General features: G+C 42.7%; 1 protein-coding gene across 2 annotated transcripts in view; it reads right to left on the bottom strand.

Annotated features, from left to right (window-relative positions):
* The window catches only part of pitpnm3 (PITPNM family member 3), a 160,015-nt gene that overhangs the window by 23,973 nt on the left and 114,417 nt on the right, over window positions 1-21,625 (bottom strand). For both annotated transcript variants that reach the window (XM_081614744.1, XM_081614745.1), the window contains exons 8-10: window positions 9,536-9,717; window positions 8,063-8,220; window positions 5,790-5,960 (exon numbers count right to left, since the gene is read on the bottom strand). In XM_081614744.1, the coding sequence (XP_081470870.1) occupies window positions 5,790-5,960; window positions 8,063-8,220; window positions 9,536-9,717 (511 nt within the window). The remainder of the gene's footprint in view (window positions 1-5,789; window positions 5,961-8,062; window positions 8,221-9,535; window positions 9,718-21,625) is intronic.

The following is a 21,625-nucleotide window of genomic DNA, read 5'->3' as shown; positions in this document are numbered from 1 at the left end:
ATAAATCCAGCCCTACATGATGTGAACGCTTCTCTTCATTTTAACATCAGTTTACTGGGATGTGTTGAAGTGGAAAACGGGGTGAAGAGAGGAGTGGAAACCCGGTTTAGTATGTTGATGTGACGATGTGCGCCTGCTTGCTAATAAGAGCTATCACGTCTAAATCAGCTTTTTTCTTTTTCGAAAGGATTCATCTGCACCTGTGGAAAGAATAGATTCCCCTCAGTTTCCCCCTGACATGACTTTCTAATCACATCACATTTGTTCTCGCGGAACAGAAAGATCAGCATTACGTGAATTATCTCCACACAAAGAAACCGAGTGAGGCAGCCAGCCGTCAACCTCTGCATCTGGAAAATGAAGGCTAGCATGCTGGTTAGGTCTCTGACTGGAAGGTTAGTTAAAAAAATAAAAAATATATAGCTATCCGAGGGTTGCGGCAATACGTGTGTGTTGGTTTTGTGAAGGATGAGCCACAGCAGGAGAATACAAATCGACTCCGGCTCCCACAGGCGTGAGAGAGAATGAGACGTGGTTAATAAATCCCCTACAGTCGAGGCAGAGAGCAAATTTATTTGGGATTTTTGCCTGTTTCTCTGGGTTGTTAGTTAGAAAGAGAAAAAAGATTTTCTTTTCTTTGAATTATTTTTTTTGTATCCAAGTTATTTGCTGTAAGGTAAAAAATAAAATAAAATATTGAGTTTCCTGTTTGTGTTTACTCAGACCGGCATTCCTAAACATTTTAGCCCAAAAATCTGTTGTTGTTTTTTTTTACTCAAATTTCCAGAGTCCCAGGTGAAACTGTAAAAAAAAAAAAAAAAAAAAAGTAATTTGAGGAAGATATTTCTACAGTAATCTGGATTTGATGGACACACAGATGGATGGACAAAGTGACACTTTGGGCATACAAATAATTCTTTTACATATTTATCCAGACTTGGAAGAGACCATTTTAAAATCATATTTCATACTTTTCCTAACTGCAATCCTGCCAGACTTTGTTGGACAATCAAAAATCATTTCAAACTCAGAAGGTTAAAGAATTCGTATTTGAAGCAAAGTGACATAATATTGCGTTAAGAGCCGCTAAGAAAACCTGTCTTGGTTTTGAGTCGCAATATTTTGAGTATGCAGCAACTAAAAGGTTAAAATTGAACAGACGCAGCAAACATATAGTTTCCTCAATGTGTTGACAGTGACTCAATGCTAAAAAATCAAATAAAAACTAGAAATGACTAGTGTTGAGCAGTAGCCTATACTAGACAAATAGATAGCTGTGACTTTTAAGTTTTTCATCTGTTCTTTACATTCTATAAATTGGGACGATGTGTTTTGCTTTCAGAGACCCTACTATAAACTAATGTCTTGATTCTACAGGTCAGACAGTAACCAGGCCTCAACCCGTTCTACATTGTATTTGATTGATGAACTGAAAGGTTTAGAAAAAGCAGAAGACGAAGCAGAAATCTGTGAAGGGGTTTGAAGTTTTCCACAGATCCACTGTTTGCACTAGGAAAGCAATATAATCTGCAAACAGACTGCAGCCTCACTCTCATCCCTACTCCCTGCAGTCTATTGTCATTAATGGGTCCCGTGCTAAACATCTAACAGGAAGCTTTATTCTCTTTCAGCCTGAAGAAAATGTGCACATTTATTTCCCTTTTTTTTCTTCTTCGCCACACAATGAGCTGAGAGAAACGGAGAGATTACTCTGGCAGTGATTGAGAAATGGAAAAAAAAAAGGGGGGGTGGGTGAGAAAAAAAAAAGGCCGCTGACGTATTTTGTAAAAACACAGAAATTCAAATGATTTCTGCTGTCAGTGTTTTGGAGAAGACGAGGCTCGCATGGTGACAAGACAAAAAAACACAAAGGAGAGAGAAAAAGAAGAAAGTCCTCTCTCAAGGCAGAGCGATTGAGATTGAAACGGCTGATGACAGTAATAAGGATTCATGTGTGGAAGTGATTGTGAGGGAACATTTTTGACAGAGTGAGGGAGGAAGAAAAAAAAAAGACTCAACCAAACAGGATCCTCTCAGCTTTCACATCTATTAATAACAAGAAAAAAATACATGTAACCTTTACACTAAAACACAAATATCCAAACAATCACCACTGATCGATGCCACCCTGATGCCATGTGTGTAGCATGTCCTGCTTCCTTCTGGCCTAACAGCTTAAAATCGATATCAGATGTCTCCTCCTCTGCGTATCAGCAGCATTCGTCATAATAAACGCTGCACAGTCGACGGTAACTCATGTCAAAGTCGTTCCTGATTGGCGCTCCATGCCTTCATGAGCACTAATTACTATATTACGGAAAAGGAAACGGGTGGCGAGCGCCACGGTTTCCGCTGCGCGGCTGCACCTGCCCGTTGTTTTATTTTTTTGTTTTTTTTATTCCACACGCAAAGTTGACAGCGGCACACGGCTGATCGATGGGAACGAGACGCGGACCTATAATTAAAACCTGGCACAGCCGCCCGTCGATGCTCTGTCTGCTGTTTACGCTCCGTAACCTTTGTCTGCACCGCCGGCTCAGAGAGGCGTCACGCACGGTGTCGTGTGATTGGCTGAGCGAAGAAATAATTAACATAATAGGGAAAAAAAGAACATCTTTGGCATTCAAATTAAGCAAGTGAAAGCAGGATTGTGTCATATAGTTTGTACGCAAGCTCCACTGGCAGTAAGAAAAGAAAAAAAAAGCAAAGATTGCACATGGGATTTGTGCTTTTGAGCAACATCTGCCATGTCAAACATCAACTGACTGATAGAATCATTGTTGCTGCGTTGGTGAGTAATTAAACCAGATTTAGAGATAGAAAGTCAAGCAGGCTGATTGTTAAGGGAGCAAACTGTACCAGCATGAAGAACAAGTCATCATAAAATATTTTTTCTTTTTGTATTTAGGGCTGAAACAATAAATCTTTCAGCTCTAATGAAATAATCATGAACCAAACGATTAATCGTTAACTTGAGTATAAAGACTCAAAAAAAGTTAAAGTCAGGGCAGAAATTAAGCCAGAACTGTTCAAAAGATACGTTTTTATATTTGCACTTAAGATTAAAAAAAGTGCTAACACCTAAAGTGGCATAGTTTTCTGTTTCTGTAAACAACAACAGAAAAGAAAAAAAATCTCACATTGAGCACTTTTTGCTAGCCTGTTAATCAGTTAATCCAGAATTAATTGACAGACAATCCCTACAACTGCATTGATAAGTCAAACAAAAAGGTTGGAATTTTTCGCATGTTGATGTTAGAAGGATTTTTTTTATTTATTTGTATGCTTTGCTACAAATCATCAAGTGATCACTAAAGTAATGGTATGGTGTTGCTTTTTATGCAATAAAATTTATTTGTTTTTTAATTAAAAAAAATAAGTAGTCTGTTTATTTGCATCCTTTAATGTATTTCTAATATATTGAAAAAAGGCATTTAAGTGCTTAAATGAAAAATCTGCAGATAATGTTTATATTTTTTAATCTAATTAATCGATTAATTGTCAGAATAATCAATTAATTGGTTACTAAAATAATCATTTGTTGCAGTCCTATTTGTATTTACTTACTTTACCAATTTTTTTTGGTGCGTTATTATTTTACAATAAGCTAGAAAAAACGTATTTTGAGCAAAACATATAGATTTCACATTATTATTAAAACACAGATGAAGCCACAATAGAAAAGCTGCTTGTGACAAACAAAGGACCCTACAGCTGCTGCCAGGGAGTTCTGGAGCAACAGAATCTGCCAAGTGGTGCTAATCAAACCTACTGATCATCAGAACGCCGTCGGTGCCGCCGCCTCTGTGGAAGCAGGAGTTTTCCCTGGTTGCTGGTCCGGAACATACGTGTGTTGACATGATGCCAAGGTGGAAATACATCAGCAATGACCTTAGAGAAGGAACTGATGCTTTCTTTGCAGAGAAAAATTATTTACTAGTGTGAAACGTTAGGACAGCTGCCAATCTGTCCAGAAGGGGAAATGCAGGTAAATTCACCCAGACATCTGGCTGTGCAACGCTCAGAGAAATTTAAACAAAACAACAAAACAAACGCTGCTCAGCCTCAACAGCTGTCACTTTGCCTGCTAACTGTTAAATGTGCATTCTTGAGTAATTTGAAGAAAATTAAACAAGTTTTACTTGCTTAAAAGTTCTTTTGTGAGGTCTGGGGGCATGGCCTTATTTCTGAAAATAATATGGCAGCAAATAATAGGCTCATGAAAATTCATCTGAATCAATCAAGAATGCTAGAAAAAAAACCCACAGCAGAAATGTCTGACCATGTTCTACTGCTGTTCAGCTAAAATACCCAAACAAACGGAGAATACAGCAGGAAAACTGTGCTTTCTGCCATAGAAACATTCATAGGGCCAAACGTTTTTGTTTTATACCATCTCTGGAGATTCACTATGTTGCAAAAACAAAATAAAGTATGGGTGAAAAGACGAAATGTTTTAGATGTTGTATAATGTAAATAATCTGAGATCTTGTACACATGCAGCGGATCTTTATGAAAACAAATATCTCCACCACAACTTTTAAAAACATAATTGGATCGCTTTCAGAAAAGTCCCACCCTGCACAAATCCACCCCTGAGCGTCGTTTTAAACATGCCCAACCCACAGGGGGCAGTGTAGCGCAAAGCTAAAATCTGTCAGCTAATCACATTGCTTCAAAACAACCACAACTTCCATGTTTAATTCCTGTCGCCATGTTGAATTACTTTCAGGAATTGTACATGGCGACAGGATGTCCATTTGTATGGACAGATATGAATAGCATATTAAAATATAAAGTTATTAAGACACAAGACGATGTTAGTTGGGAATCATGTCAGTGCTGCTGTGTGGTTATATTAGCGCACTTTTTGAATCATACTGTAATGGACTTTAAATATCTGTTTTACCATGTACACACTCACAAATACGGAGTTTCCTCAAATCTCTACTTTGGTCAGAGTTTTTATAAATAATTATTTTTAGTGATATTAAACAGAGTTTTTATGTGAATGAGAAGACAAAACGCAAAAAATCTGTTTTCCCAGAGATCGCTATGTGTCATACACCTGCTTTGTCAACCACCTTTATTATCAGCATGCTAAGGAACAGGACTTTATTTTAAAAATTACAAAGCCCTATCCTAATAGACAGGACTTTGTTGGCTGCAGTCTGCTAGGATAAATTGTTGGACTCTGTCCTACTTTCTTCATCTGTAGGTGTTTACAGAGGCAGGAGAATAAGGCGATGCATCATAACTACTGTTTAAAGAGAGTCTCTGTGTCCCACAAGTGGGCTGAAACATCCTTCAAATAAATTTAGCAACTCATTAAGGACAGAGTCTGCACGGCTAAGTCTTTCAGGGAGATTACAGCAGCACTATTTCCTCTCCTACCTGGTCCTCACAGAGCAGAGCCAAGCTGAAGGTACCACACCCCGGCAAGATCAAGTATAATTACTTCAAACCTCTGGCTTTTCTGGCTCCAGGCTTGGATTTAGCTCTGCCTCTGCCACACAAACAGACTAGAGATGGGATTAAGGCTGTGTGTGTGTCCTCCATCCATATTTATGAACGTGTTTACCCGTCAAAAATTCCCATTAGGATGTCATTAAATCCCTTTGGAGCTCAAATTAATTCCCCAACCAAGAGATTTCTTTGAAGCTTTCAACATCACTTTTGAAAGGTAAATAGCCAAAAAATATTTATCCCATTGTGCAATCATGCAAGAAGACAAGAATAAGAAGCAACATTTTCAAGTGACTCTTTCAGCATGAAATCCCAGGTCTTACCAATGAGCAGCGAGCGCCCGTCTCCAAGAGGATAGCGCTGGTAGCGTGGCACGGCGAACGGCGGCAGCTTGTGGAAAAGAGGCTGCAGCAGCGGCTCCAGCCTGGAGGCTGAAGGATCGGAGGGGTAAAACAGGTTGAAGATCTGGGAGCAGGCTGGGCGAAGCTGCCCCACTGGGGAAGAGAGAACAGCAGAGAGGTATGATAACAGGTGCAGGTTATCTACAGGATTCAGTAAGTCAAATTTAAGACTTTTTAAGACCATGCCAGCTTGAAAGAAATGTTTATGATTGGCGGATCTTGTTGGCTCATACGGGTTGGCAAAAGAAGTGTGCCACTGGCAAACACAAGCATTGTCAACCAAGGTGGTGATATATACACCTGTGCACAACAAATGCATAAAAGACAGCTAGCTAGCAAGGGTGTACTAGCAACTAGTTAGGAACCGTTGACTAGCTGCTAGCAGCATGTTATGACACAGAACGCGCCTCAGACTTCTGCCACATAGAAAAGACCCGCAAGAAAAAAAGAAACTACATATGAGATTATATAATCCAGTCATCCCAAAATGTAAGACCTGTAATTCAGTGGTCCCCAACCCCCGGTCCGTGGACCGGTACCGGTCCATGGACCAATTGGTACCAGGCCGCGCAAGAAATAGTGAAATATTTCTGTTTTATGTATTATTTGAGTCTGGAGGATCTTTTATTTTGAAAATCCTTTAACCGGATTCTCTCGGTTACTTGCGCGCCAACACTGAGGCCACAAGCAGCAAAATGAGTAAGAAACAGATCAGATGTCTTTGGAAAGCTTCTTTGCAAAGGGGAAAAGGCCCAGAGAAGAGACAGGAGACAGAGACCAAGCAGGCTGTGCATATAAGCAACACTTCGGGTGTCATTGTCTCTCATCACTCCCAGATCGGACCGTCTCGTTGCAGAGAAACAAGCTCAGGGCTCCTGTTAGTCAGTATCGTGAGTTAAAGTTTTCACGAAAGTAAAATGTTCGTTTTTGTGGCGCATCTGTATCTTATTTTGAAGGGATATGTAAACGTTACCATAGCGACCAGAGTCAGAGCGTTTGGGAAGTGGTCGAGAGGAGATGAGTAGAGCTTGAGTCTTAAGTCTGGTTTAGATGGAAAGATTTAAGAATTATCGGCCGATTCTCCAAACCTCTGTGACCACAGAGCTGATAAAAGTCCAACAGGTTCGATTGGTTCGTGTCTCCAAGGCAGGAGAAACACGAACCGATTCCAGTCACGAACATCCCGATTCCAGAGGATAATCCAGTAAAACCCCCAACATAGCGGGGATTTAGAATAACCAAACACAGATGACGATGTAGAAACAATAGTGATAGTTTGTGGACTCATTTGAATAAAATACGTAACAAAAAGAAAAGGCGGTGAGTAAAAGACAACGGGAGCAGCTGCTCTATTTGCTGCACTATTGATTTGGAGGTCAATATGTTTTTTCATAGTTAACATTTTTAACTGAATAAACATAATGACCTTTAGATTTAATAATAAACATTTCCACATATCATCTCCAATATCCACCGGATTCAGTTGCGCGATATGTCAGCTTTTTGGGATTCCCCTCTGTTCTTACGTCACCGCGCTTTCTGATTGGCTACCTGTCACATTCAACAGGTTGTATTCTTGTTCCCAGACAGGAAAAATTTTCCAAGTCTTGACCGGTCCGCGGTAATAAAAAGGTTGGGGACCACTGCTGTAATTGACATATTTAAGCCCAACCTATATTTTAAAAAAGAATTTAAGATATTTTAAGACCTTAATTTTAGATACATCAATTTAAAGTTTTTAAGAGTTTTTAAATAGGACACGCTGAGGCAGGTAATTTTAAACTGATATCTTACTTTGAGAGCGAGTCTGTTTCACTCTAATGAAATGAAGTTCAGTCTGTGTGTGGATGGATGGAAATATGTTTTATACGCAATTTTGTTTTATTCTCTTTGTTTTTTAGAAGTGGAAAAAATTTCAATCAAATGCCATCGCTTTCCAGACTGTAACAAACACGGCGAACATCACGCTAACAAATCAGATTTTAGTCCATTTTGAAAATCTACTTCAGGTTTTTGCGCACTAGAGTTCACCAACCGGGTTTCCAGAACATAATGGCAACACTTCTCAATAAGAAAATCCATTTCAGTTCTTCATGTCTGCAAGGGAAAGTAGGACTCCCATTGTTCTACTGCAAACAGAGTTTAAATGAAAGCAGAATGTAATGTTTTATGTGGTACATGGTTGTGGTTCTTACCGTGAATAGCGGGCAGCACCGTGCGTCTCATGGCCAGCACCAGTCCCAGAGGGCAGCCCAACAGGAAGCAGTCCGACACCTCAAAGTCAAAGCGGCCTGGATTCAACACCAGACTGGTGCTGCTGCCACCGCGCACCTCTACACCCTCCTTCATCAAACTGGAGCATGGAGAACAAAAAAATCCCCACAATTTACGGTAACACAGGAAAACGTCTGTGTTATTGATTTTCTATACAGCTACCAGAAATTTGTCCAGGATTAATCTGAAATGTTAAAAATCAATAAAGCCTATGCAGAATATTCAAATTCAATTTCTCTGTCTTGACTCGGATGAGTCAATAATCCTTTTACTTTGCCGTGATTCAGATGTTGGCGTGTTGGTTTTATTGTGCGGTAGTAGCCGTCGGCGCCGAGCCTTTATGACTCAGCCTTCACAGGCCGCTCCACACCGACAGCTGTTTGAACAGTCCAGCCGGTCACTGCCATGTCGGCATGCCGACCGGCTCCATCCCTGGGCTTTAGCAGCCGGCCAACATTTCCCCATTAAGTCCTACATGTGGAGGGAGGATTAGCCAGCAGTCTCCAGCTATCCGCTGAAGCCAAATCAATGGCCCTTTGATTGCTTTCTGCAGCTGTTTTGGCTTCTGTGTTCTCTCATACCCACTTCTGCACTCTTTTTACTTCTCTTTTCTTTTCTTTTTTTACTGCCGTGGAACATTGTCACTGTTACAATCTTCTTTCAATTTTAGAGGAAGCAAATCTAATTTGCTGCAGTATTTCTTTTGGATAAACATAACGTGGACTGTAGCAAAGATTATTGCAGCAGGTAAAGGAATCGTCTCCACTCCTGGCATTAACTAAAAATACAAACTCATGTTTACAATTTACACTTCAGTTTGTATTCAGTTTACACTTTGGTTTTCAGTATTTTTGAGGGGTTCTGTATGGAAGACTACTGCTGTCATGGAGGACAAGAAGTTTTTAACTCCGTCTCATAATAACACGATGATTATAGTGAACAAACATGATAAATATATTGCATAAACATGTATGATGTGTAACTGTGATCATTATATTGTGCAAACTGCATAATTGTATTGTAAAAATGTGATAATTACATTGTATGAACTTGATAAAATTATTGTAAAAATGTGATATTATGCAAAGATGATATACTGCATGAATGTGATAATTATATTGTACACATTTGATAATTATATTGCATAAACTTGATAATGTTATTGTAAAAATGTGATAACACCCATATTAACTTAATAAAAGCTTAAAGGCTTAATTGCTTCTTTTTATTTTCAATGCTTGGAAAACAGACTTTTGTATTTATTCTGGTTCTCTCCATCTATTGTTAAAATCTGCTGACCCAAAATGGACAAATGAGACCAAAACAACAACAACAACAAAAAACAGAGGAATTATATACTGGACAAATCTTAAAACATGGGTCGTGTTTTCCACCTGGAAAAAAAGTTGTGCTGGCCCGAGGAAGAGGTATCCCCGTCGTACGAGTCGCTCTGCTTGCGGCTGAGCGACGGGCCGCCCTGGCCTTCGTTGGGAGCAGAGATGTCGATGTTGCTCTTGCTCAGCCTCTTGCTGGAGCTCAGGCCGGGACTCGACTCCCGCAACCGGTCCGTGTTGTCCTGAAGCAAAGGAGGAGAAAGTCAACACGAGAGCCTCCGGAGGGGACCGGAGGCCGGCGTGACGTGATGGGAACCGACGCACTTTCCCAGGTGAACCGCCAACGTGTCGGATGGAGACAGCGTGTCTGAGCACGAGTGAATATTTCAGCGGTGAGCATGCAGCGCGTTAGCGGGAGGGAAAACACAAAGCACAAGCAGCTTTAGTGACGCAGTTCTACACTAATGTTTGATGAATATTTTACACACACACACAGACACACAGGGGCTACAGACAGTGTTCAGGAAGTGGAAAAAAAATCCCAACAAAAACCAGAAACACAAAACAAATTGTGAGCAGCACATTTCACTTCATCTTTTATTCCCCCTTTTTGTTAGGCACTAGTATTAAAACCACTATAGAATAGCAATGTAACTATGTAGCTAGACCCGTCGCAATAGGTAATAAATCAATAAATCACCTGGTAAATTTAAAAAAGCTTAAGAATTTACATCTACATGATTTATCTTTTTTTCTTTTCTCTCTTTTATTCTACCAAAAACTGGATGATACAAGTCTTCAGTTTGGTGTTTTGGTCTCAACTTGCCCCTTTCCTCAAGGACAATTTTGTTTACAGAGATTAATAATTCACTTTATTTTTGCTATTTGTTTATTTTGGATATTTAAAATGTCTTCCAGTTCCAGTGTTAAGTGTTTATTATAATTTAAAGCTTCTTAATCTTTCAGAATGTGTTCTTGCATTATTAAGGCGCTTTCGCACTGCACGGAACGGAACGGTACGGTACGGAACAGAACGGAACGGTACCAGCCCTGTTGTGTTCGCATTACACTGCAGGGGTGAAAGTAGTTTTAAATTCTTGGGGGTACTATGACAAAAGTATAAAGCACACTTTGGAGTTTCTATGCTGATGAAATTTTTGCGACACGATAAACGCTGTGCAGCTCTTGAATTGCTACAAAGTGGAGCTGAATTTCCCTCAGCCCACAGGCTGCAATGTTGACACGTTGATGCCTTGAGTCTTAAATTCTGAACATAGCCTTCCACATCGGGTTGATGGGGTAACAGGTCCAGAAGGGAACCACAGACATCTCTCCCAGGCCAGACTAGACACATAGATCATCTTCATCAGTTCATTTCAAATCCTGAATCGTATTCAAAAACAATCTATTATTAATAATATTTTCACCAAAAGCTGCTACTGCTGCTCATCTGATGGAGACATAAGAGAGAAGCTACAATTCTTTTATAAACAGATATAAACATTTGTCTACCAGATGGTTTAATAGTTAGAATACAAGAAAAGTGAAAAACCAACAGACTCATAACCAGTTTACAGGAAAGCATAGAAATGGACTCATTTACCTCCTTCCCGGCTATCAGCAATGTGGGCTGCTGAGACTGTGCTGCTGTTGATGTCAAGCTCTCAGTTACACAGAAAAGGTGGAAGACATTAAGTTCCGTATGTTGTTTACGTTTCCGCACCGTACAGAACAAATGTGTTTGAGTGGGTTGTTTAAAACCCATCAAATATGGAGTGGCAGTGTCATTTCTTTGGGATCATCCTTTATTCTATTTCTATACTACCGTGTAAAATTATTAAATTATTAAACCAAAATTATTTCTTTGCTCTTCTCTAAGCAGGCAAAATTTCTTGTCACAATTTACAACAGCAGCAGCAAATGTCTGTAAGTTACATTTAATTTTACTTTCAAGATATTTTTAAGTCAAGTATGATTCAAAATTTTAAACCTGATATAAAAATAAAAAATCCAACTTAAATTAATGGTTTTAATATTCCACTGTCAATCTAAACTTAATATTTCACCATTAAGATCCCCGTTTTAATCCCTAGCCTCCTAAAATATACCCTTCTTAAGTCCGTCATGGCGCCTCAAATGATAAAGTGACGCAGTTGTAAAGTTTTAATAGTTTGAGTCATGCAGAACTGATTTGACCGTTTCCATAGCAACGATCAGAAGCAAGACATTCCCCCAGAACTACAGTGACTCATTGTAGCTATGACCTCATCTATGACAAAGATCAAAGAACATCTGAGGTTATGAATGCTTGGATCTCAAAACAAGAGGTTATAACCAAGCATCTCTTTGATAGATATCATTGTGTTGAACAAGTACTTTTACCATGGAACAAATTGCTTTCAAGACAATTTTTTTTCCCGATTACTTTTGGAGCAGGTTACGTAATAACAACAGGAGTGAGAAAGCTTTTCAACAAGCTGCTTCCTGGAGTGACCTTTGACATCAGTAGCTATAAGGATGAAAATGAATACGATGAATTTGATGCGTGTCTTTTCAAACCTTCCTCGACTGTGAAGAAAACATCACAAGAAAACGCACAGCAAGCTTCCCCGGCTGGGGCAGTTTACGGTGACTCAACAGGACATAAAAAACAAACGGATTTTTCAGATCACTCTGATAGAGACACTGCGGATGAAGACAACGATTTACCCAGTACTCCCAAAGTTCACAGACTGAGAAGGGTTGGAGTGATAAGGAGGAAAACGAGGAGACCAAAACCTCAACCTGAGCTCTGAGGAATGCGGACCCATCAAGAAAGATCTGTCGTAGGGAACGATTTCTCTGATCCCAAAGAACAAACTTCTTTTATACCAAGCAGAGACACACATCAAAATCATCGTACAGACAAACTTCCCCGGCTGGGGAAGTTTGGATTGAAAAGGAGACCGTTGAGTTTAAAACATCAACCTCTGTGCTGATGATAGGGATATTAGAAGACTGGACGCATCAAGAGAAATCGTTCCCTAGGATGATCCCAAAGAACAAACTTCCCAAGAAGAGACACGCATCAAATTCATTGTACAGACAAACTTCCCTGGCTGGGGAAGTTTGGATTGAAAAAGGTACCGTTGAGTTTAAAACCTCAACCTCTGTGCTGATGATAGGGATATTAGAAGACTGGACGCATCAAGAGAAATCGTTCCCTAGGATGATCCCAAAGAACAAACTTCCCAAGAAGAGACACGCATCAAATTCATTGTACAGACAAACTTCCCTGGCTGGGGAAGTTTGGATTGAAAAAGGTACCTTTGAGTTTAAAAGCTCAACCTCTGTGCTGATGATAGTGATATTAGAAGACTGGACGCATCAAGAGAAATCGTTCCCTAGGATGATCCCAAAGAACAAACTTCCCCGGCTGGGGAAGTTTGCGGTGACCAGGAGACCGTTGAGTCTAAAAGCTCAATCTCTACTCTGACGAAAGCGGCATTAGAAGACCGGATGCACCATGGGTATTGTAGTGCTAAAACAAACAGGTGGACTTTTAACAGCCGCCCCTGTATTTGCAAACAAATACATTCATAGAAAGTCCACTAGGTTTCAAAGGGTCCAAATCTTCAGGCACTTCAGGAAGCTCCACCAGTTTGGTTACCGGGTGAATGTAGATGCTGTCCTTGACCTTCACCTCAGCAGCTCGAACGACGCCATCCGTCCCAGGGAAAACCTTGGTGATGGTCCCGACGGGCCACAGTCCTCGGGGAAGGTTGGAATCAACAATCATCACAATTTGTCCCACAGCAGTATTATTAGTAGATTTCCTCCATTTCTGTCGTAACTGAAGTCCTGGGAGGTAGTCCTGGATGAAGCATTTCCAAAAATGGTCACTGACGACCTGAATGTGTTGCCATCTCCCCCTGGACAGGGCATCATGAGGACCATACACTGCTTGTGGTAGTCCTGCATCCCGCCGCCCCATTAACAGAAGGTTTGGCGTGATGGGGTCCAGGTCAGCCACGTCAGAGGAGGCATAACCGAGAGGTTTAGAGTTAAGGATGCCTTCAACCTCTATGAGAGCGGTTGGAAGCACTTCCTCTGCCACAACTTGGTCTAACAGGACAACTTGTAAAGCTGATTTAACTGACCTGATTTCCCTCTCCCAGGCTCCCCCAAAGTGAGGAGCATGCGGCGGGTTGAAGTTAAAGTTGATGGTCTGTTTGGCCAACTGTTGCTGCAGCATTGGGGCCATGTTTCCAAAGGCGCTCTGCAGTTCTTTATGGCCTCCCCTGAAATTGGTGCCTCTGTCGGACCACAGCTCGTATGGCTTCCCCTGGCGAGCAATAAACCTGCGTAATGACATCAGGAAAGAGTCGGTGTCGAGGCTAGGGAGGAGATCCAAGTGAACACATCGAGTGGTAAGACATTTGTAGATGATCCCCCAGCGTTTCTCTCTTCGACGTCCAATCTTAACTAGGTACGGTCCAAAACAGTCTACGCCTGTAGACCAGAATGGGGGTTTGTAGAGTCTCAAACGAGCTGAGGGAAGGTCAGCCATCTTTGGTGCGAAAGGTGAGGCGCGTCATCTCCTACAGTCTACGCACTGGTACTGGTGTTTCTTAATGGCCTGTCGACCTCTGAGGATCCAATAGGTGCGTCGTATCTCTGCATAGAGTCTCTCTGCACCTGGGTGAAGCAGTAGAGCGTCATAGTGTTTTATGATGAGACGAGTCAGAGGATGATCAGGAGCTAACACAACTGGATGGATGCTGTCAGGGTCTACATCTATAGCTTGGCGCAGGGGGCCTCCAACTCTGATCAGTCCACTGAGGCTGTCTTACTCAGGGGAAAGAGCACTAAGACGACTGCTGGGGCGCACAGTGTCACCTGCTTGGAGGGCTTGGACCTCTTCTGGGAAGCTGTCCTTCTGTGCAGAGCGAAGCAGGTGAGTCTCTGCTTCTTGACGCTCGGCAGCAGTGAAGGAGGTGGCAGCCGCCCCATGCAGGGATTGGTGAGTGGCCAGAACCAGGTCCTCTAACGATGTGCTCTGTGTAGGATCTGGCAGATTTTGAGATATAGATGTGAAGCTGCAGAAAGCGGTCTTTCTGAGTTCTTCATTGCCACAATCTGGGAACTCTGTCTGGGGTTTCGGCCAGGTGTCAGGAGTCTGTGTGAGGAAGTGGGGGCCCTGTGACCAACGGCTGGAGATGGTGAGCTCTGACAGCGATTTCCCTCTTGTAATGTCATCAGCTGGATTTTCATCAGAGTTCACATAACCCCACTGCTCTGAGGAGGTCAACTCCTGTATTTCACAAATCCGAGTCCCAACAAAAACTTTGTACCTGCAGGAACTGGACTGGATCCACTGCAGCACTGTAGTAGAATCCGTCCACAGGTAGACAGAGTGCAGGGCTAATGAGAGTTCAGTTTGGAGCACTTTGGCTAGTTGGGCTCCTGTCAACGCAGCACACAGCTCCAGTCGGGGAATTGACACCTGTTTGCGGGGTGCAACCCTTGAGCGTGCCATGATGAATGGGGTGGAGATGTGTGCCTGTTGCTCTGTGGCTCTCCATAGGATTTCTCAGAGGCGTCACAGAAGATGTGAACCTCGTTTGAAGTACCACTGATGCTGTGAGGACTGTAGCAGCGAGGGATGATGATGTGCTGGAGATTAGACAGTTCTTCTTCCCATTCGAGCCAACACTGAAGCAGACTTCCTTCTATGGGCTCATCCCATCCTCTCTCTGTATTCCACAGGGCCTGCACAATGAGCTTTGCTCTTGTGGTGTAAGGGCAGATATAACCCAGTGGGTCATACTGACTGGCTAGCACCTTATAAATATTGCGCAACGTGACAGTCGTGTAAGACACTGGGCGATGCTTGTATCCCAGGACATCAGTTGGGCAGTGCCAGCTGAGACCCAATGTTGACTCCTGTGGATCAAGGCTTTTGAAGTTCAACCACAGTTCACAGCTTTCTGACCTGGCCGTGCTGGGCAGATGGGCAACCACCTCAGGTAGGTTGCTGGCCCACTGTCTTATCTCAAATCCACCTTGGAGGAGTAACTCTCTCATCCTGTCAATGAACAACTTGGCCTCCTGTGGGTCAGAAAGGGACTGTAGACAGTTGTCCACATAAAAGGCTGTGTGGACGTCCAGGAGGTATTCTGACCAGATGCCGGAGTCACCTCAACTGGTTCCTCTTGACGTGAAGGAGCAGCGGCTCTACTCTGAGTCCCTCCCAGATGACTGAGCTTCTCATCCCATCTCTAAGGGAGAGCCCAGACACCCCACGGAGAAAACCCGTTTCGGCTCTTGGGACGCGGAATGTCCCAAGAGCCAAATAATTAATAATAATTAGTTATTAATTAATTCAATTATATAGTTCAATTAATTGATAATCAAATTATTATTTAATAATAATAAATATTATTATTGTAATAATATTTATTATTATAATATTTATAGTATATGTAAACACATTTATATATAATAAACACACTGTGTTTTTTCATCATAAAAAACACAATCAGTGATTTCATAATTAAAAAAGCACTGATTGTTTTTTAATCATAATAGCAATAGCACTATTATGATTAAAAAACAATAGCAATATTATATAGTTATATAATAACTTTATGTTATTATAATTTAATAACATAACAATATTAAATTATAATAACATGGTTATTATAATTAAATTATAATATTATAATTTATTAAATTATAATAACATAAGGTTATTATAATTTAATAACAATGTTATTAAATTACATAAAGTAATTTGAATATTACCCTACCCTAACCCTAACCCCATTTAATATTGTTATCATTACTATTGTTTTGTAATAATAATAATAGTACTAATAGTATCCCCACAAAAAAATCTGAATATCCAGTCCATTACAGTCTTATGTTTTTATGGCTTGACTTTTATTTTTGTGATTATTAATAAGTGATCAATGTAGTATATTAGCTAATGCAGCTATTAGCTAATTAAACACCTGCTGTACTGATGATCTATCAGAGTTGGTGTTTAAGTCGCCTTTTATTTTCTAACTGCACTCAAACAGAATTCCACATCTACATCTTAAGGTTGTCAAAGTCAAGCTATCATAACTGAACTACTTCCCTCTTCCTCCATATTTTTTTCTTAATTACCTTTTTCTTGACCTGTTAATCTAGTGATAGTGTAGCAAAGCACTGCATCCCTTTGTCTTTTATCAGGCATACATTTAACATTTTGTGCGTTATATATATATATATATATATATATATATATATATACTTCTGTGAAATCAAACTGTCCACTTAGGAAGCAACACTGATTGACAACGGGGATCCTCGTCGGGTCAATCAGTGTTGCTTCTTAGGTGGACAGTTTGATTTCACAGAAGTTTGATTTACTTGGAGTTATATTGTGTTGTTTAAGTGTTCCCTTTATGCAGTATATATATATATACATATATGTGGCGGATACAATGTATATATTTCACACCAGAATGTATGCTTTTATTTTGAAGGAGAGAAGGTGAGGTGTGAAGTGACCAACGGTTGTGGTTCATTCCATTTTTGGTTTTATGTTGGAAGACATTGAGAATTAAACAAGACTCAAATCTTTTTCGTCTTTTTCTGCTGACTTCCACATTGGTGACCCCGAACATCTACAAACATCTGGACATGTTTTTTAACGGAATCTCACCAGATGCTGCCGCCGCTTCTCCGCCAGCTGTGGTTTCGGACCCAGTTTCTTGCCAGGCGGCCGTTGCTCCAACCGCCGCTTCTGTTTTTGCTGCCGTTATCAAGCTCCCAGAGTTCTGGCAACACGATCCAGAACCATGGTTCCAACATGTGGAAGCCCAGTTCCATCTCCGTGGGATAACCACAGATGAGACCAAGTACTTCCATGTAGTTGCTGCGTTGGATTCCGTTTCAACACGCCGTCTGATGGGTCTGCTGAGGAACCCACCAACCGCTAACAAATACGGCGCTCTCAAGGAGAATCTGCTTCGGCTCTACCAACTGTCAGACGCGGAGCGGGCCGATCGCTTGCTCTCTCTGAATGGCTTGGGGGATCGCAAACCCTCCGAGCTGATGGAGAACATGCTGGCATTACTTGGCTCGGGAGATGTTTCTTTCCTTTTTACACATCTGTTTCTGCGCCAGCTTCCCCCACCTGTTCGCACCGCGCTGGCCAGCTCCCCGCTGGCCAGCTCCCCGCTGATCCGGACCAAGGATTATCGCTCCCTGGCTGAAGAAGTGGACCGGATTTTGTTGGCTTCCAGGCACCACAGTGTGAATGCACTTCTACCAGTTGTGACACATGGAGAGTCGGAGCCTTTTGGTGCCGTGGCTGCGGTGACAGAGCGACGGAAGGACGACGTTCTCTGTTTCTACCATCGCCGGTTCGGAGTGAAGGCGAAGCGCTGCATTCCTCCGTGTTCGTTCGTGCGTCAGGGAAACGACAGAGTCGGCGCTCGCTAGCAGCTGTGTGTGCTGGCAGCTCGGACAAGCTGCTTTTCATCATGGATGAGGTCTCGGGACGGCGTTTCCTGGTGGACTCGGGTGCACAGCGGAGCATCATGCCAGTTTCGGCAGCGGACGTTTTGTGCAAAAGTAACGGACCGCCACTGGACGCGGCTAACGGCACCCCGATTCGCACTTTTGGCTCGAGGTTGGTGACTGTGTTTCAACGGACGTCAGTTTCAGTGGGACTTTGTGATAGCTTCTGTGTCTTTACCTATTTTGGGTGCAGATTTTTTGTGTGCTTTTAGGTTATTGGTGCATGTTGCTAATAAATGCTTAATAGATGCTGTGTCTTTTGATACATACCCCTGTAAACTTGGCGGTCCCAGCCAACGACCTCTCGCCAACATGCTTGCCACAGGTGATGAGTATCAGCGTCTGTTAGCAGAGTTCCCATCTTTAACGGTTCCCACATTTTCTGCTACCGTGGCTAAGCATGGAGTGGAGCATTGTATAACTACAGTCGGTCCACCGGTTTTTGCGCGAGCGCGCCGCCTAGACACCGCTAAGTTAGCGATAGCAAAGGAGGAGTTTGCAAACATGGAGCGTCTTGGCATTGTACGGCGCTCCAAAAGTCCATGGGCATCTCCATTGCACATGGTTCCCAAAGCAGACGGGGGTTGGCGACCCTGTGGGGATTTTCGGCGCCTTAACAACGCAACCAGTAATGACAGGTACCCAATTCCTCACATTCAGGACTTTTCTGCCCGCCTGGCTACCATCAGGTTCCAGTCCATCCTTTAGATGTACCCAAAACTGCAGTTATCACGCCTTTTGGTCTTTTTGAGTTTTTACGGATGCCCTTCGGTCTTAAAGGCGCAGCGCAGACTTTCCAGCGGCTTATGGATTCGGTCCTGCAGGGTATGCCGTTTTTGTTCGTCTATTTGGACGACATATTGGTGGCTAGTCCCTCTGCCGAAGAACACATGGTGCACCTTCGGCAGCTGTTTGTTAGGCTCAGTGAACATGGCCTGATCGTGAACCCAGCTAAATGCCAATTTGGACTGCCTGCTGTTGAGTTTCTGGGACACAAAGTGTCTTCTCAAGGGGCGGTTCCCCTGCCTGCAAAGGTTGAAGCAGTTTCCGATTTTCCCCGCCCTCCCTCAGTGAAGCCCCTGCAGGAGTTTTTGGGTATGATTAACTTTTATAACCGTTTCATCCCACGGGCAGCTCACCTCATGCACCCCTTGTATGAAGCACTTAGAGGCAAAAAAGGGGACCAGCAGATTGAGTGGACCCCCGAGAGGGTGCAGGCATTCGATGATGCCAAGAAGGCCTTGGCTAATGCTGCGCTTTTGGCCCATCCATCTCCAGTTGCTCCTGTGGCTCTAACAACTGACGCCTCTGATTATGCAGTTGGGGCAGTTTGTGAGCAATGGGTAGATGGTGCCTGGCAACCCCTCGCTTTTTTTAGCAGGAAACTCCGGGATGCTGAAAAAAAATATAGCACCTTTGACAGGGAACTGCTTGCCCTTTTTCTGGCAACACGCCATTTCCGCTTCATATTGGAGGGCAGGGACTTTACTGCTTTTGTTGACCACAAGCCTCTCACTTTTGCTATGGCAAAAGTTTCTGAACCGTGGTCGGCTCGGCAACAGCGGCATTTATCTGCCATTTCAGAGTTCACTACTGACATTCAGCATGTAGCTGGCAAGAATAATCTGGTGGCTGACTGTCTGTCCAGACCAAGGGTTGCTTCTGTGCATTTAGGTGTGGACTACCTCGCCATGGCCACAGACCAACTGACCGACCCAGATATTCTGGCCTTTAAAGCAGCTGAATCCAGTTTGCATTTAGAGGAGGTCTCCTTTCATGAGTGTCCCCTTCTTTGCAATGTTTCGACTGGCAAACCTTTGGTCCCTACTAGTTGGCGTCGGCGGGGTTTTGAGGCAGTGCATTCCCTGTCACACCCAGGCGTCAAAGCTTCTGTTAAACTGGTAGGGGCAAAGTTTGTGTGGCCGGGACTCCGTAAAGATGTACGGACATGGGCGGTTTCCTGTTTGGCTTGCCAGCGTGCCAAGGTCCAACGGCATACTAAGGCTCCACTGGAGCACTTTCCTGTTCCGCAACGGAAGTTTGAACATGTGCATGTGGACTTAGTGGGGCCGCTTCCACCTTCCAGAGGTTTTACCTATCTCCTGACGATGGTGGACAGAACTACTCGATGGCCGGAAGCAGTTCCGCTGTCATCAACCACTTCGGCTGATGTGGCTCGAGCATTTATCTCCTCCTGGGTGTCCCGGTTTGGTGTGCCATTGGATTTGACCTCTGACAGAGGTCCCCAGTTCACTTCAGAGTTGTGGACTACAGTTGCAGAGAGCCTTGGGGTTAAACTCCACCGTACTGCTGCCTACCATCCGCAGGCCAATGGTCTTTGTGAGAGGTTCCATCGCACAATGAAGACTGCATTGCGGGCCTCATTGGTAGATAATAGTTGGATAGATTGCATGCCTTGGGTTTTGTTGGGCCTGCGTTCGGTCCCAAAAGAGGACCTGCGGTTTTCTTCAGCTGAGTTGGTCCTGGGCCAGCCCTTGCGGGTACCAGGGGAATTTCTTCCGGGTCCGTCGGGTTCGGTTGATTCCCAGGAAAACGGTTCTAAATGGGGAATCTAGATCTTTTGCCCCATTAGCAGCACATCACTGCCTTCCACAGGTGTTTGTGCCAAAGGACCTAATGTCTGCTGAGTATGTATTTATCCGCCATGACTCACACCGCTCACCACTTCAGCCTCCTTACGATGGTCCATTCCATGTTTGGAGAGGGGACCTAAAGATTTTTTGGTGGAGTTGGGGGGTAATCAGGAGAGTATTTCGGTGGACCGTCTGAAGCCAGCTCACATGTTACCAGGTGACCCAGTTGAGTTGGCTCAACCACCGCGCCGTGGTCGTCCCCCAGTGTCTTTACCCACTCTTCCAGGTCCTTCCCCAACAGCTGATTTGTTCCCCTCAGGTGGACAGTTCAGTAACAGACGATCTGGAGAGTCTTTTTCACTTTCAACCCCTGTTCCGGTGAAGAGAAGCCGTGGTGACCGACTTATTAAGCTCCCTAGCCGTTACCGTTAGGTAGTTCAATTGTTTTGTTTGTCACTGCTGTTTGGTTTTTCCGTTGTGTGTCTGTTTTCTTTATATACTTGTAATGTTGTTTTGCATGTTATGGGTTTTTGTGTTTGTGACATTCTGTGTGTTCAGGGGGGGCCTGTGTGGTGGATACAATGTATATATTTCACACCAGAATGTATGCTTTTATTTTGAAGGAGAGAAGGTGAGGTGTGAAGTGACCAACGGTTGTGGTTCATTCCATTTTTGGTTTTATGTTGGAAGACATTGAGAATTAAACAAGACTCAAATCTTTTTCGTCTTTTTCTGCTGACTTCCACATATATATATATATATATATATATATATATATATATATATTCAACAATTTAATTTCACACAATCATCGCGGTAAAAGTCTTTGTTTGTTAAATACTTAATGAAACATTGTTGAAAATGACGCATAGTCCCAGAACGAGGTAATTAGTCCAAGTTTGTCGTTTATTGAACATTCAGAAACTACAGCGGCTGTGATGCGCCAAGAGAAAGGTAAGACAACCTGAACAGATGATCAACTCAAAACCACTCGCACATTTTC

The sequence above is a fragment of the Poecilia reticulata genome, chromosome 13, assembly GCF_904066995.2.
Source record: "Poecilia reticulata chromosome 13, P_reticulata-male-v2, whole genome shotgun sequence".
Taxonomy (NCBI): domain Eukaryota; kingdom Metazoa; phylum Chordata; class Actinopteri; order Cyprinodontiformes; family Poeciliidae; genus Poecilia; species Poecilia reticulata.
The sequence above is the reverse complement of the archived record's forward strand: the minus strand, read 5'-3'. Positions and strand labels throughout refer to the sequence as shown.